The sequence below is a fragment of the Acinonyx jubatus genome, chromosome D1 (assembly GCF_027475565.1).
Source record: "Acinonyx jubatus isolate Ajub_Pintada_27869175 chromosome D1, VMU_Ajub_asm_v1.0, whole genome shotgun sequence".
NCBI classification, from domain to species: Eukaryota; Metazoa; Chordata; class Mammalia; order Carnivora; family Felidae; genus Acinonyx; species Acinonyx jubatus.
Window position 1 is genome coordinate 79,857,744 of NC_069390.1, and position 13,891 is coordinate 79,871,634.

At 32.7% G+C, this 13,891-nt stretch overlaps 1 protein-coding gene across 3 annotated transcripts in view; it reads left to right on the top strand.

The window, feature by feature from the left end:
* Nucleotides 1-13,891, top strand: part of CNTN5 (contactin 5) — a 1,351,205-nt gene that overhangs the window by 967,792 nt on the left and 369,522 nt on the right. For all 3 annotated transcript variants that reach the window (XM_053203841.1, XM_053203840.1, XM_053203839.1), the window contains exon 9: nucleotides 4,227-4,430. In XM_053203841.1, coding sequence (XP_053059816.1) covers nucleotides 4,227-4,430 — 204 coding nt within the window. The remainder of the gene's footprint in view (nucleotides 1-4,226; nucleotides 4,431-13,891) is intronic.

The following is a 13,891-nucleotide window of genomic DNA, read 5'->3' on the forward strand; positions in this document are numbered from 1 at the left end:
CTTTAATTGTTCACTGCTTTCTCTTTCCCCAAATTTCAAGTAACACAAGCCAAAAGTTGAGATAACTCCAGTAAAACATAATTTAAAATAGATTGAAAAAATATCAAAATGTATGTGAGTGATATGTGAACAACAAATGAAATTCTTACTATAACAATTAGAAGAACTCATATTGTTAAATGTGAGAAGTCCTTGAATTTAGAATCCAGTTGAGTAATGCAAGAATAGAATGAAGTACTCTAATTATACTCTGGGTTTTCTTTGAGTAAAGTCACATGGATGCCATTAATAAATTCTTAAAAAAATATCAAGTGGACTAAAGACAGTCAAATGGGTAACTGCAACTCTAAAAAACAGTTTGTGTTGTAAAACATTTGATAAAATATTTTAAAGTTTTTATATTGTATATGTGTACTGTAATTATAAGTTAATGTGATATAACATTTCAGAATTTTCAAGCATCTTTTACAACTGTATTATATGACAGAAATAATAAATATTTGCTAAATCTTAGAATTAACACTCAATCATAATTGAAGTTTTTCTATGAAAAACGGACTAATATTTAAACTAAAATAAATTAAAATAAACTAAAATAAATTAAAAATATTTAATTCTTTCAGTGTTATTTTAGATCCTCTTTGATCTTTTCCTTATATTTAAGTGAAATACATTAAAAAAAGCTCCTAACCTAATAATGGGGGGAGAGGATATCAGAAATGTTAATTTTCACATATTATAAATACTTATTGCTTGGTAAGTGCTTGGTTAAATTATCTTATTTGCAAATTTGTGAAACAGACAACATTATTCTCATTTTAGATGACAAAACTGAATCTCAAAGAGTTAGCTGAATATTTGCTTAATTTAAACAAATTATAAATAGCTGAGTCAGGACTTGGCTACACTGCCTCTGAAAGTCCTAATAAATTTAACTAAGTAAAGAAAACACATGGGGGAAGGGGAAAATTTGACGACAGAAGAAATACCATTTTTAATATTTATTAACTGATTGCATAGAATACCTCTGCCTAAGATGATGCCTATGAAAATGTTTCTTATCCCTCTCAAAAGTTAGTCTATGATGACACCACCTTTCTTAAACACATATTCATGAAAATTAATGACTTACTTTACTGTAAATATTGTATTGGTTCCATTAAGATAAAAATTAAATAATAGTAATAAATTAGGAGAGTAATAAAAGTTAATCATCAACATATAAAGTTTCAAAATTAGTTACACTGACTCTCAATATGAATGGATAATCTTCAAGTCTCTGCTTGAGTATCCAGAAAGGCTGAATAAATGCCAGGTTCCCCATTGGAAACTATATAAGGCCAGACTGATGAATTTATTTTTAACTACTCATGGTAGGTAGGTAGGAGGAAGGGGGCCTTGGAATCTGCTCTTTCAATCATAACATAGATAGTTCAAATGCTTATCGAGATTTGAATGCTATTGAAGTTGCTATTCAGTGATACCCCAAAGCCAATCTTTAGTAAAATTTTTCTTTATTGGGCTTTTTTCCTTATTTGACATTATTTAATCTTGTGGAATTGGTTAAGCCATTGGCACCTATAACACTGCATGTTTTTCCCTTTGAGTCTTTCCAACAGTTTCTGCCTTTTACCCTTTGAACACTTTTGTACCATTATTTAGTTAATTCATTTTTTTAAGTTTGTTTATTTTGAGAGAGAAAGAGAGAGAATATGAGCAGGGGAAGGGCAGAGAGAGAGAGAGGGAGAGAGAGAATCCCAAGCAGGCTCCTCACTATCAGAGCAGAGCCCGATGTGGGGCTCAAACTCACAAACCATGAGATCATGACCTGAGCCGAAATCAAGTCAGATGCTCAACTGACTGAGCCACCCAGGCGCCCCTTACATTTATTTAGATGTTTGTGCTTCCCAGAGTATCTTCTCACCATATCTACTCTTCCTGTTTAACCTCATCCCTTCTTGGATTCAATAATACCAATATACTGACAACTCCCAAATTTAACCTTCACCTCAGATTTCCTTTCCTGTGTTTCAAACACCTATTTGCCAACTGCTAGAACTCCTTGACCGGATTTTCCTCACAGACTCCCAATTCAAAATGTCCTGAAAATGAACCAATTATCTTTCTCCTCAAACTAGTTTGACTTAATGTATTTCCATTGAATTTCTTATACTATGCTCTTCCCAATCACTCAAGTGAAATGTGAGAGTATTCCTGAACTATTTTTCTCTCTCTTTGCCTTCCCTCTGCTATATTTCTTGGATCAACATCTTTCTTCTCATTGTTATGATCATGGTTCTGATTCAGATTTCTTCAGCCTTCACTTTCAGTATGCAATATTGTCCTATTGTTCTCTGCTGCAAACTTCCTTTTAATTAAATCCAACTTTTGCAGAATCACCAGAATAACCTACTAATATATGTATCTATGTCAACCCTTTCTTGAAAAACATCCAGTGGTGCCACATTACATGTAAGATTGAGCACAAGTTTCTTAATATAACAGACACACACCATGTTAATCTGTGTTTAGTAATTTGGATTTACCACTAATCTCCCCAACCTTTCCTCTTACCACTCCCTTCCTCAAAATTATAAGTCTAATAACACAAAACTGTTTGTGGTGGTCCATTCATACTATCCAATTCCTTGTGTGAATGAATTTTCTCATTTGTCTTCTCTGACTGGAATACATTCAACACACCATACACTCTTCACCTGGCCAAGTCAAACTAACCTTTTAATACTCCAAATTTATAACACAAACACAAATTCCTCTCTTGGTCTCTTTATTCAAATGTATGACTGCCTTATCAATTCTCTAATTTGATACCAGATATTATGTCAAATTCAATCTGCCAAAATTAAACTCCTGGTTTTATTCCACCTACATCTCTAAAGAACTGCCCATTTAGTAAAAGTCTGCCCATTTTAGTAAAAGCAAATACATTCTTCTAGTTGCTCAGTGACTCAGGCCCAAAACTTAAATCATTGGTCCCTCTTTGTCTCACATTCCATAATGAATCCATCAGCAATTCCTGCCAGCTCTACTACCAAATTTTTACAAGAAACAATAGCATCACTGCCACTACCATTCTAGTTCAAATCATTTATATCTTGCATGGCTATGTTTAAAATAGCCTCTTAAGCTAGTGGACATTATTCCTCCTGCTTCCCCCCCTCCTGGTTCCTGCTTTGTCCTCACACTGTGTCTTCTCTATCCAATTGTAAGTGAAAGACTTTAAATATAATTTCACATGTCCTTCTCACCCTTATAACTCTCTCTTTTAATATACTTTAGTTTTCTTCACAGCACTTATCACCACTTGATGTTTATTTGTTTGTGTATTCTTGGTTTCTTCCCACTATAATGAAAACTCCAGACTGAGAACACAAACTTCTTTCCTTCTTAGAACAATATCTGGGGGCATTTGGATAGCTCAGATGGTTGAGCGTTTGACTATTGATTTCAGCTCAGTCATGATCCTAGGGTCATGGGACCAAGCCCGACGTCAGGCTCCACACTGAGCATGAAACCTGCTTAAGATTCTCTCTCTTTCTCTCTCTCTGTCTCTGTCTCTGTCTCTCTCTCTCTCTCTCTCTCTCTCCCTCTGTCCCTTTCCCCTGTTCATGCTCTCTCCCTCTCACAAACAAACAAATAAACAAACAAACACAATAATACCTGGTTTCTATTGTGACCACAAGCCAATATTTGTTAAATAAGTGAGTAAATATTGTAGCTTAGTGTCTCTTATCTCCGGAAGTTTTTACTGACCAATATGATTGCTTAAGTATCCTGTTTCCATGCCTTCTTTAAAACAGAGTAAATATCTCTATTTCTTTATTCCATATTGATTGATAGGTTTGCATAAATCTCCCATTAGTTTGATCTTTTAGAATGGGGAACTGTCTTTCTCATCTTTTTTAATTTCAATGCTATCACAGTGCCAATTATCTAATATGAATTCAGTACACATTGGAATTGAATGGATGAATGAATCGATGAATGAATATAGGCTAAGCATCCTTAAGAAATATTTTTGATCTTCTTATAATCATTAAGAATAACAGTCTTTTAGCATAAAATGCTAAATTATATAGATATGTAGATCCAATGTGTATGGCCTTGCAATATACCTAACACTTAGTAAAGGATTTGTTGTTTGAGTTTTAACTGCTATTAAAATAATCTGTGTCTTTCAACAATTGAATTTTGTGTGTTTTCAGAGATCATCTATAGCTGGGTATTTAATGAGTTCCCTTCCTTTGTGGCGGAAGACAGCCGGCGGTTCATTTCCCAGGAGACAGGCAACCTCTATATATCTAAAGTCCAAACATCAGATGTTGGCAGCTATATTTGTCTGGTGAAAAACACAGTGACAAATGCTCGAGTACTTAGTCCTCCAACACCACTCACTCTACGTAATGATGGTAAGTTGCATAGCCTGGATTAAAATGGTTCAGCCACCTCAAATGTGAAAAATAAAGATGTATTATGTTTTTCTAAATATTTAAGCCTAATGCAAAAATCTTTTAATTACCAAATTTAGAAACTCTACAGTTTTAGTCTGTGATTATGCATACCTTAGGATCAAAATTTTGGCATAGGAAAGTGATGATCTTTGGATGAGAGATATTAACCATAATGCTATCCTAATGACAAAAAAAAAAAAGGGAGCATCTGAAAAGATAAACTGTAATAAAGACTAGTTATTTTCTTTGCTTTTTAATGCCTCTATATAACATATGTGTATGAATTGCAAACATTTTATAGGTTCATTTTTCATTACTTTTTTATTGTAGCTACCTTCAAATTGAATGTTCAGCTTTTAATACTTCATGGAATAGTTATAATTGTTATTATTACTTTCCCAATAATGGAAGCAGGTGGAACTTTAACTTTTAAGTGCAATTCAGGCAAAATTATGATTTTCTAATTATAGGTATTGCCATCTATCTAAAGTATCTTCAAATTTAAATGCCTCATTTGTAGTTATAGACATTTACAGTTAAGCATTGCATTAAAGAAGTCAAATACTATATTACAGTTGATATATGATATGTGGCTTGCTCTGTCATGCAATAAAAAATCCATGAAGGCATTATTAAGAAGTGAGCTTGAGAATCCTGATTGATTGCCAAGCTTAAAAAATCTATTTCAACATTACTTTTTTATATGCTTAGTTTTAGAATATATGCCAGTGCAGTGTATGTCCAGAGTTTCATCACAAGATTTTTGCTTACTGCTTAGTTTCTCATTTTATATATTTAGACTTCATTATATGTATGTATATATATGTATATATATATATATATATATATATATATATATATGTGTGTGTGTGTGTGTGTGTATATCTTACTGCTTAGTTTCTCATTTTATATATTTAGACTTCACTATATGTATGTATATAATATACATATAATACATAATATAATAATATATAATTATTATATATTATATATAATATAACATATGTGTGTGTGACACACACACATCTTATTTGGTAGAGAGAACAAATACAATATCCAGTCTAGAGATGAAGAAGCCAATATTAGATACATAAAGGGACTTGCCAAATTCACACAGCTAGATAATGGCATGGAGAAATAGCTTGGAAAAAAGAAGAGAAATTGGGAAACCAATTCAGACTATTGAAATTCACCAGCTGAGAGGTGACAAGGGACAGAATGAAAACAGTGGTAATGTCATTGAAGAGAAGAAAATATGCAGGATGTTAAAGAGGGAAAATTACTAAGATTTAATAATTAATTAAATGCCAAGTTCTAGAGTAGGAGGAAATTTAGGCACAGTTCATTGAATGTGTGATGATTCACTTCATAAGAAGAAATAACACAGATGAAGGAATACATCGTGGTGTTGATAAATGTGAGTAATTCAGGTTTTAATATGAAGAGTTGAAATCTTGGGAAATCCATGTGGAAATATGCAGTAGGAATTTAGATATATATGTCTAATACACATAAAAGAAGACTAGAAAAATATTTAAAAGTCATCATTGTGCATTCCCTCACTACAGTTAAAGCCATGTTTGTGAATATAGTATGTCAACTTCAAGATTACATGAGAATGTCTAGGGGGTGAAAAGCAAAAAGGAAATAGATATGATTTTTAAAAGTATTTAGCTAAAAGTTTAGAATTGAGGTGATTCTCTATATTTCCATAAAATTTCTGAGCATTTTCTCCTTAATTACTTAAGAATTTAAAACATCTTTGCCTGAAAATTGTAAAAATTTGCTGCCTAGTCAATAACTAGTTCCATTAACACTATCCATTTATGTAATAGTAATGTACACTTTGATAGTGGCTGAGATTGACAGTGGCTGTCTTATTTTCATGTAATTGTCCTAAACATTACACCGACCATATGAGCAAGAGTAGTATATGTACAAATCCAGTTTCACTAGTACTTAAAAGTTCAGTACCAAGGGGCGCCTTTGTGTCTCAGTTGTTTAAGCATCTGACTTTGGCTCAGGTCATGAGCTCACAGCTCTTGAGTTTGAGCCCCATGACCGGCTCTGTGGTGACAGCTTGGCTCCTGGAGCCTGCTTGGGATTCTGTGTCTCCCTCCCTCCCTGAACCTCCCTGCTCACATGCTGTCTCTGTCTCTCTCTCAAAAATAAATAAACATTTTTAAATAAATAAATACATAAATAAATAAGCTCAATACCCATGTTCAACAGTCACTTGTTTGTCTTTTATTATTTCATGGCCCAGACGTATCACTTAACTTTACTTTCTACCTTCCATGGTCAAACATTTCAAGAATAATTAAAATAATTTTTTGTTGCTATTCAAACTCCCTTGCCCCTTTGTCTTCTATTGTGATTGTGTTGCAAAATCCCAACTCCTAATGAATTCAGCTATGCCCTTAATCTGTGACTGCTTTGAGAATCTGAGAGCTGCTAGAGAATTTCACCCACCGTTGATTCATGATCACCAACTTCAAATGGGCCTTCAGCACTTCCTCTCAATCCTACTAAGACTGCCCGACAAAGAACACTTCACTTCAAATTTATCTTCCTACTAATAAAATGAAATCTAACTACATCTCTATCCACACTGTATCTCCTCCATCCTATTTCAATAGAATTACTATATTGTCCCTTTTCCTATAAGCACTAGTCCCTCCATTCATAAACTGTTTCCTTTGGCCTTTACAGAACATTACACTGTTTTTTAAATATATATAACCAGTACTGTGTCTACTAAAATTATATATATATACACATATACAAATATATATATACATATATGTATACAAATTTGTGTACAAATATGTATACAAATGTATATACATATGCAAATATGTATATGTGTGTATATATATATATATATATATATATATATATATATATCTCATAGTACCTGAATTTACTGATGCAGTTGACATTGTTGACTACTTTTTATTCTTTTATGAGTATCTGTATTTTAAAAAAATCATTATTTGAGCAGTACCATAAAAAAAAGTTATTAAAGCAAATAAAAATAAATAAAACAAACTGTTATATTAAGGTTCATATTTAAGTTAAAAAGAAACAGGTGGAAAACATTTCCTGAAGTTAAGTTATATTATTTGATGACAGAGTTATTTAAGATTTTACAAGAGAAGTTAGAAGATTCACATTTCTTCTTTCTGTAAATTATCTAAAGTTATTTTTCCTTGGTAGTTATTTGCCTACTGTTTATTTTTTTAATAAAAAATATCAAATGAATGTAATGGTTTATAAGTGCAGATGGAGAAAAAAAATACATCTCCCTCCCATCAAGCCCCACTTCCTAGAGCCAACTTTTTTAATTCTTTTTTCTTTCATGAGGTTCTCCTATAATGCTAGAAAATATCTGTTTCTTATTTAATCAAGTTTAGACAATAATTGTTGACTCCTTCATACATATGAGTATATATACTTCTATCCTCCTCTTGTATTTATATAACAGTTTTTCATTGCTTACCATTAACAGTTTTACCATTAACTTTAATAAGGTACTTAAATCTTTACTGTTCTCTTAACTCTTGAAAATAATTGTTGACTTCTTATTACACAACATGAAGATATTTTTATCTCTACTTTTTCTTTCACCCTGTCTGCATTACACTTATGTCCTTTTATCTGCCACCTTTATCATTACACTTTTACAAGTATTTTAAACTTTCCCATTAAACTGTGAAAGCTGAAAATCAACAGACATTTATAAATTATTACTATACAGTTATCATTTAATATCATATTTTTATAGGTTTTGAGCTATTTTTAGATGTGTATGCTGCACGAGATGTGTTTTTAATAAGTGAAACTTTGAATTGAATATAACAGGAAAGCGGGCTGGTAGCATTAAAAAGAGTTTGATACACTTTGAGTGTGACTTTTCTTAAAATTTTTCTAAAATATAATTAATAGTTTTAATAATATTGTTGAAATATGAACATGAGTCATCACAATGCACATGGTAAATGAAAACATTTCTATGATTAAGAAAGTCCATGGAAAGAGTGTGAAATGAAGAGATGTGAGCTTAGGAACAAGCCTTGCATAACCCAAATTGCATTGAAAGAGTAAAGAATAAAAATCCCACAAAAGATAGTGAAAAGTCAGAGAAGTAATAGGAAAAGTAGAAGTGACATATAAAGAAAGTCTATGGAAATGAGTATTGAACAAGAAGATGTGAGCATAGAGCTCAAAATGGTGGATTAGGTTCATGTATTTGTTGCCTGTTCCCTTCCTGAGAGCCTATGAGAAGAAATCCACATCATCAATAAGAATGATGAAGGAGAGGAATATTTGCTTAACAAAGGAGACATTGTGATATATTTCTGAAGAATAAGGGAGGATGTGAATTAAAAGACTTAACAGATGGAGAAAACTAAAACCTAGAATAAATTTGAAAGGATTTAAAGAAGGGGCTGAGGACCATGTGCCTAGTGGAAACTTAAAAAGTTTTGAAATCAGTTGAGGAGGGGGGCATAAGACTGGACAAAGTGGGGTTGAAGGTATGTATGTTGAACAACGGTGTCAGTGAAATATCAGAATCCTACTCTTTCCCTGTACCTACATGCAAAAAGGGCAAAGGACATATCTCTTAACAATATAAACAAATTTTTCATGCAAGACTGAACTACTTAATGTTATGGTGACACACAATATGAGACCTTCTCATTCTGGCATTTGGGTGTGTGCAGCCTGAAAACCAGTTTCTTTTCCTCACATCAAAGCAGAGCTGTCTATCAACACACCTCACCTGATCATGCCTCACCCCTACTTCAGAAGGGAACCAATTCTACAGTCAATCCATACTAACTTCTAAGCTTCCCAGACTTAACATTTATATGCAACCTAAGTTAACAACTTCTATTAAAAAATAGTGAGCTAACTGAATGGCCATAGAATTCATACCAGGATAATGTGTGAAAAACAGGAAACTTTTAACATTACTCCAAGAAAGGCATAGATTAGACTGGAATAATTTTTAATTCAAAACTTTCATATCACTATTTGATATCTCTTCAAAAAGAAAATAATTGAAAAGTATATTCATAATAAAGACATATCCCTGAGTGTTTTCCCAAGTAGGTGGCATATATTCAACAGTTAGTCTGAAAATAAAAATAGAATCCAATTGTGGATGAATCCATTTATTGCAGCACGGTCAGCTGTAATTCCTGCTGGGTTTTACAAACCTCTCAATGCAGAGACAGGCATTGTAATGGATATATCTGCAAACTTGGCAAACACCTCTGCAGGGGTTTGAATATAAAAATTACGTTTAATCTGCTGTAACTGTACAGTTAGCTATGAAAATTATTTCAAGAACACTGTGTTTTTAGACTTCTTTGAAAAAAAAGTAGACCTTTCTAAAAATAATAGAAGTTTTATATATATATATATATATATATATATATATATATATATATATATAGGCACATTATTTCCTTTCAAGTACAAGTAAAATTTTACTTTATAAAATGTACTGTAGAATTTATTGCCTTAGCTTGGGTTTTCCTAAAGCACACCTTGAAACAAAATTTTCTTGTAAGTAGTAGTTAATTGTAATTTATCCCAGAGAGCAGAAGTGAGGGATGGAGCGTAGTTGAGGAGTGAAACAGTGTAAAGGAGGTTGCATTATAGACATGACCACTTTTACAGGCAGCTGGAGCGTGATCTTGCATGAACAGAACCTTATGAAATGCGCTCAGAACAGTCTCCTTTGTGGAGGTATCAGTGACCGTCCACCTCCCAGTCCCTAAGGGTGGCACTACAGGCAGTTAATTCTGCACTTGCAGGTTGCCCTTAAGTTGCAAGTGTGTAAAACTTGTTCCTGCATGGAGCTGTTTGCAGTGGCAGTTCAGGAAGTAAAAAATCTGGCCAAGATTATTTGAACTGGCATACACATAGAAATGTATGTATCTAAAACATAGATGATGAAGCTTTAGAAGCTCTGAAGTGCATGAGTAACATTATCAGATTTCCTTGGCTGACACTGTATGAAATCACCCTCACACATTGACAAATGTGTATCCTATGCCTACTATGTGTTAGATAATTTGTGAGATACTAAGGCTATAATGGAGGGCAAAACAAATACAATAACCGTCTTGTATAGTTATGAGAGAGGATGATATTACCCTAAATGCTGAATGTAACTTGTATCCTAGGATCTGCCTGTTCTCATTGAGTGCCCCATGAGGCCAATCTCACATATCACTTCATTAAAAGCAAAATAAACATCTAGTTTCAAAAGCATTTATGAGTAATATCAATTTTTACTAATGGTTTATAGGGTAATTAATGGTTCTGGCATTCCATATAACACAAATTTATTGAACACTCCTCTATAACCACATTTATCTTTTGCCAAGTTTTCATTCCTACAGCTGCCACATCTCTCCCTCAAAACTCTCCTGCCTCTTTCCCACAGCACTCTTCCCTCTAGTCTCCCTTCAGAGTCTTACTATCTCTGTCTTAATTATGGCAATTTCATACTTTTATTTCTTCTCTCATCTGTGTTCCCAGCCCAATTTTGAAGATAGTTTTAGCTAACTTTATTTTTATGTAATCAATATTTACATTTAATTGCTACATGTAAGGCACTGTTCTAAAAACTTTATAAGGCTTAAAGTGAAAAGATAGAATATATATATATGTATATATATATATGTATATATATATATACATATATATATATACATATATATATATACATATATATATAAATAATATTAACCAAATGTTAACCAAATAGTAACCAAAAAAAATTGAACTTGTTCAACTATATCATACAAGATATTAAATGTATTTCTAGGGATAGAGAGAATCACCACTTTCTGATAATAGGTTTAATTCTTCAAGAAGATATAACAAAGCAACTCCCCACAGTCCACTATGTACAGGACCAGGCTACTCATTCCTCTTCCAGTCCAGATGGGATCTTCTCCTATTCTCTTCTCTTATACCCATCTTTCCTAAGGCAACATTCCTCCAGTCCCTTTCCTTAGGGCTATAATGGCTCCATAGTGGTACAGAGGGGATAATTTATAAGGAGAAATAGAAAGAATGAAAGAAAGAAAGAAAAAAAGAAAGAAAGAAAGAAAGAAAGAAAGAAAGAAAGAAAGAAAGAAAGAAGAGAGGGAGGCAAGGAGGGAGGGAGGAAATAAGGAAAGAGGGAAAGAAAGAATAAACCAACTGGTCCCTAGTCCTTTTCCCATTCTTGGAGTTGGAAAGTACAATAGAAACAAGAATAATTAAAGAACTAACTTGAGAAAAAGAGTGGGAATAGATTTAGAATGAATGCAGAAAGATTGGCTTTTGTTAGAGATTTCATCAGTTGTTACAGTGAAAAGAAAAGTAAAAGGATTGTAGATGCAGATAACCTACTATTTGGTGGCGGGAAATCTGATGGCATTTTTTTTTTATTAAAGTATAATTAGCATACAGTGTTATATTAGTTTCAGAGTATAATGTAATGATTCAAAATTTCTATAAATTTCTGTGCTCATCAAAATAAGTGTACTCAGTCTTTACCTGTTTTACCCATTCCTTCACACATTATTTTTTTTAATGAGTTACAGGCAAAGTCATAAGCTGAGAATTTATGTGTGGATAACAGGTTTATTTTAAGACAAGAATTGTGCCAACAAGGAAATTATACATAGCTTCATTAATTTATTACTAAATAATACAGATCCCATGAGCAATGTAAAGATATAAAAAATGGCATGCCCTTGAAGATTGCGGTAGGTGGAATAATAACCTCCCAGTTCTAATTCCTAGAAACTTTAAATGTTATTTTGTATGGCAAAGGGACTTTGCAGATGTGACTAAATTAAGGATCTTGATATGGAGACATTAATCTTGATTAACCTTGATTATTCTGGATGATTAGTATCAGCCCTAAATGTAGTCACCTGGTGCCCTCATAAGAGGAAGGCAGAGAGATTTATTTGAATACAGAAGAGGAAAAGGCAATGTGATGATTGAAGCAAAGTTTAGAGTGATGTGCTTTGAAGATGGAGGAAAGGCCAGGAACTAAGGAATGCAAGGAATGTAGTGCTAGAAGCTAGAAATGAGAAGGAAATGGATTATCTCTAGAGCCTCCAGAGGGAAGGTAGCCCTGCCTTCTACAGAGACTTGATTTAAGTCAAATGACACTTTAATCTTCAGGTTTTAAAGTTCTGACCTCCAGAATTTAAGAGAATAAATGTGTATTGGTCTAAACTACCAACGTCATGGTATTTTGTTACAATGACCATCAAAAACTAATGCAAAGACCAAACAGAAATCTGGATAAAAATATTATTACTTGTTTTGTGCAATATTTGTGATTATTGAAGCAGTGTGTTAGAGCTGGCTTATTCCTGTTTGCAAAAGTTTGTTGTGTTCATCTCTTCACTTCTTGGTAGTTTGAACTTTTTGTTCAGATTTTCAATTTACAGACAGTTCCTATGGAACTTGAAAGCTTTGTACAAGAACACTCCTACCCAAATATATTTATCTACATAAAGGAAGCTGAATTCTGCAGGAATATAGAAATTTATTTGGTTTTTATTAATCTTTTATTTATTTTTCTGTGTCTCTCTGGAAAGCTTATCATCTTGATATGAAACAAATGAAACAAAGACATCAAGAAATCACTGGGTAATTTACAACAATGTGGATGGAGTTACAGTGTATTATGTTAAGCAAAACAAGACAGTCAGCAAATGACAAATACTATATGATTTCACCCATATGTGGAATTTAAGAAACAAAACAGATGAACATAGATAGGGGAAGGGGAAAAAAGAAGAAGGAGGTAAACCATAAGAGTGTCTTAATTATAAAGATCAAACTGAGGGTTGATGAATGGGAGGTGGGTGATGGATAGGCTAAATGGGTAATGATATTAACGAGGGTGCTTGCTGTGATGAGCACTGGGTGTTATATGTAAGTGATGAATCACTAAATTCTACCTTTGAAAACAATATTACATTATATATTAACTAACTAGAATTTAATTAAAAACCTGAAATAAAAAATAAATCAATGCATAAATACATAAATAAATGCATAAATACATGAATAAATAAATATCTCAGGACAAAAAAGAGAAATTATTGGATGATTTCTGAATAAAATGAATATTCGGTTTCCTTAGATGTCCTTGATAATCAGTCATTCCATACAATTCAATTTCTCCTCAAACAGACTTATAAAAACAATTTGAAATTTTATCTAAAGATAATAATTTTTTAAAATTTATTTATTTAAATTCAAGTGAGTTTACATACAGTGTAGTAATGGTTTCAGGAGTAGAACCAAGTGATTAATAAATTATATACATCACCCAGTTCTCATCCCAGCAAGTCCCTCCTCAATGCCTGTCACCCATTTATCTC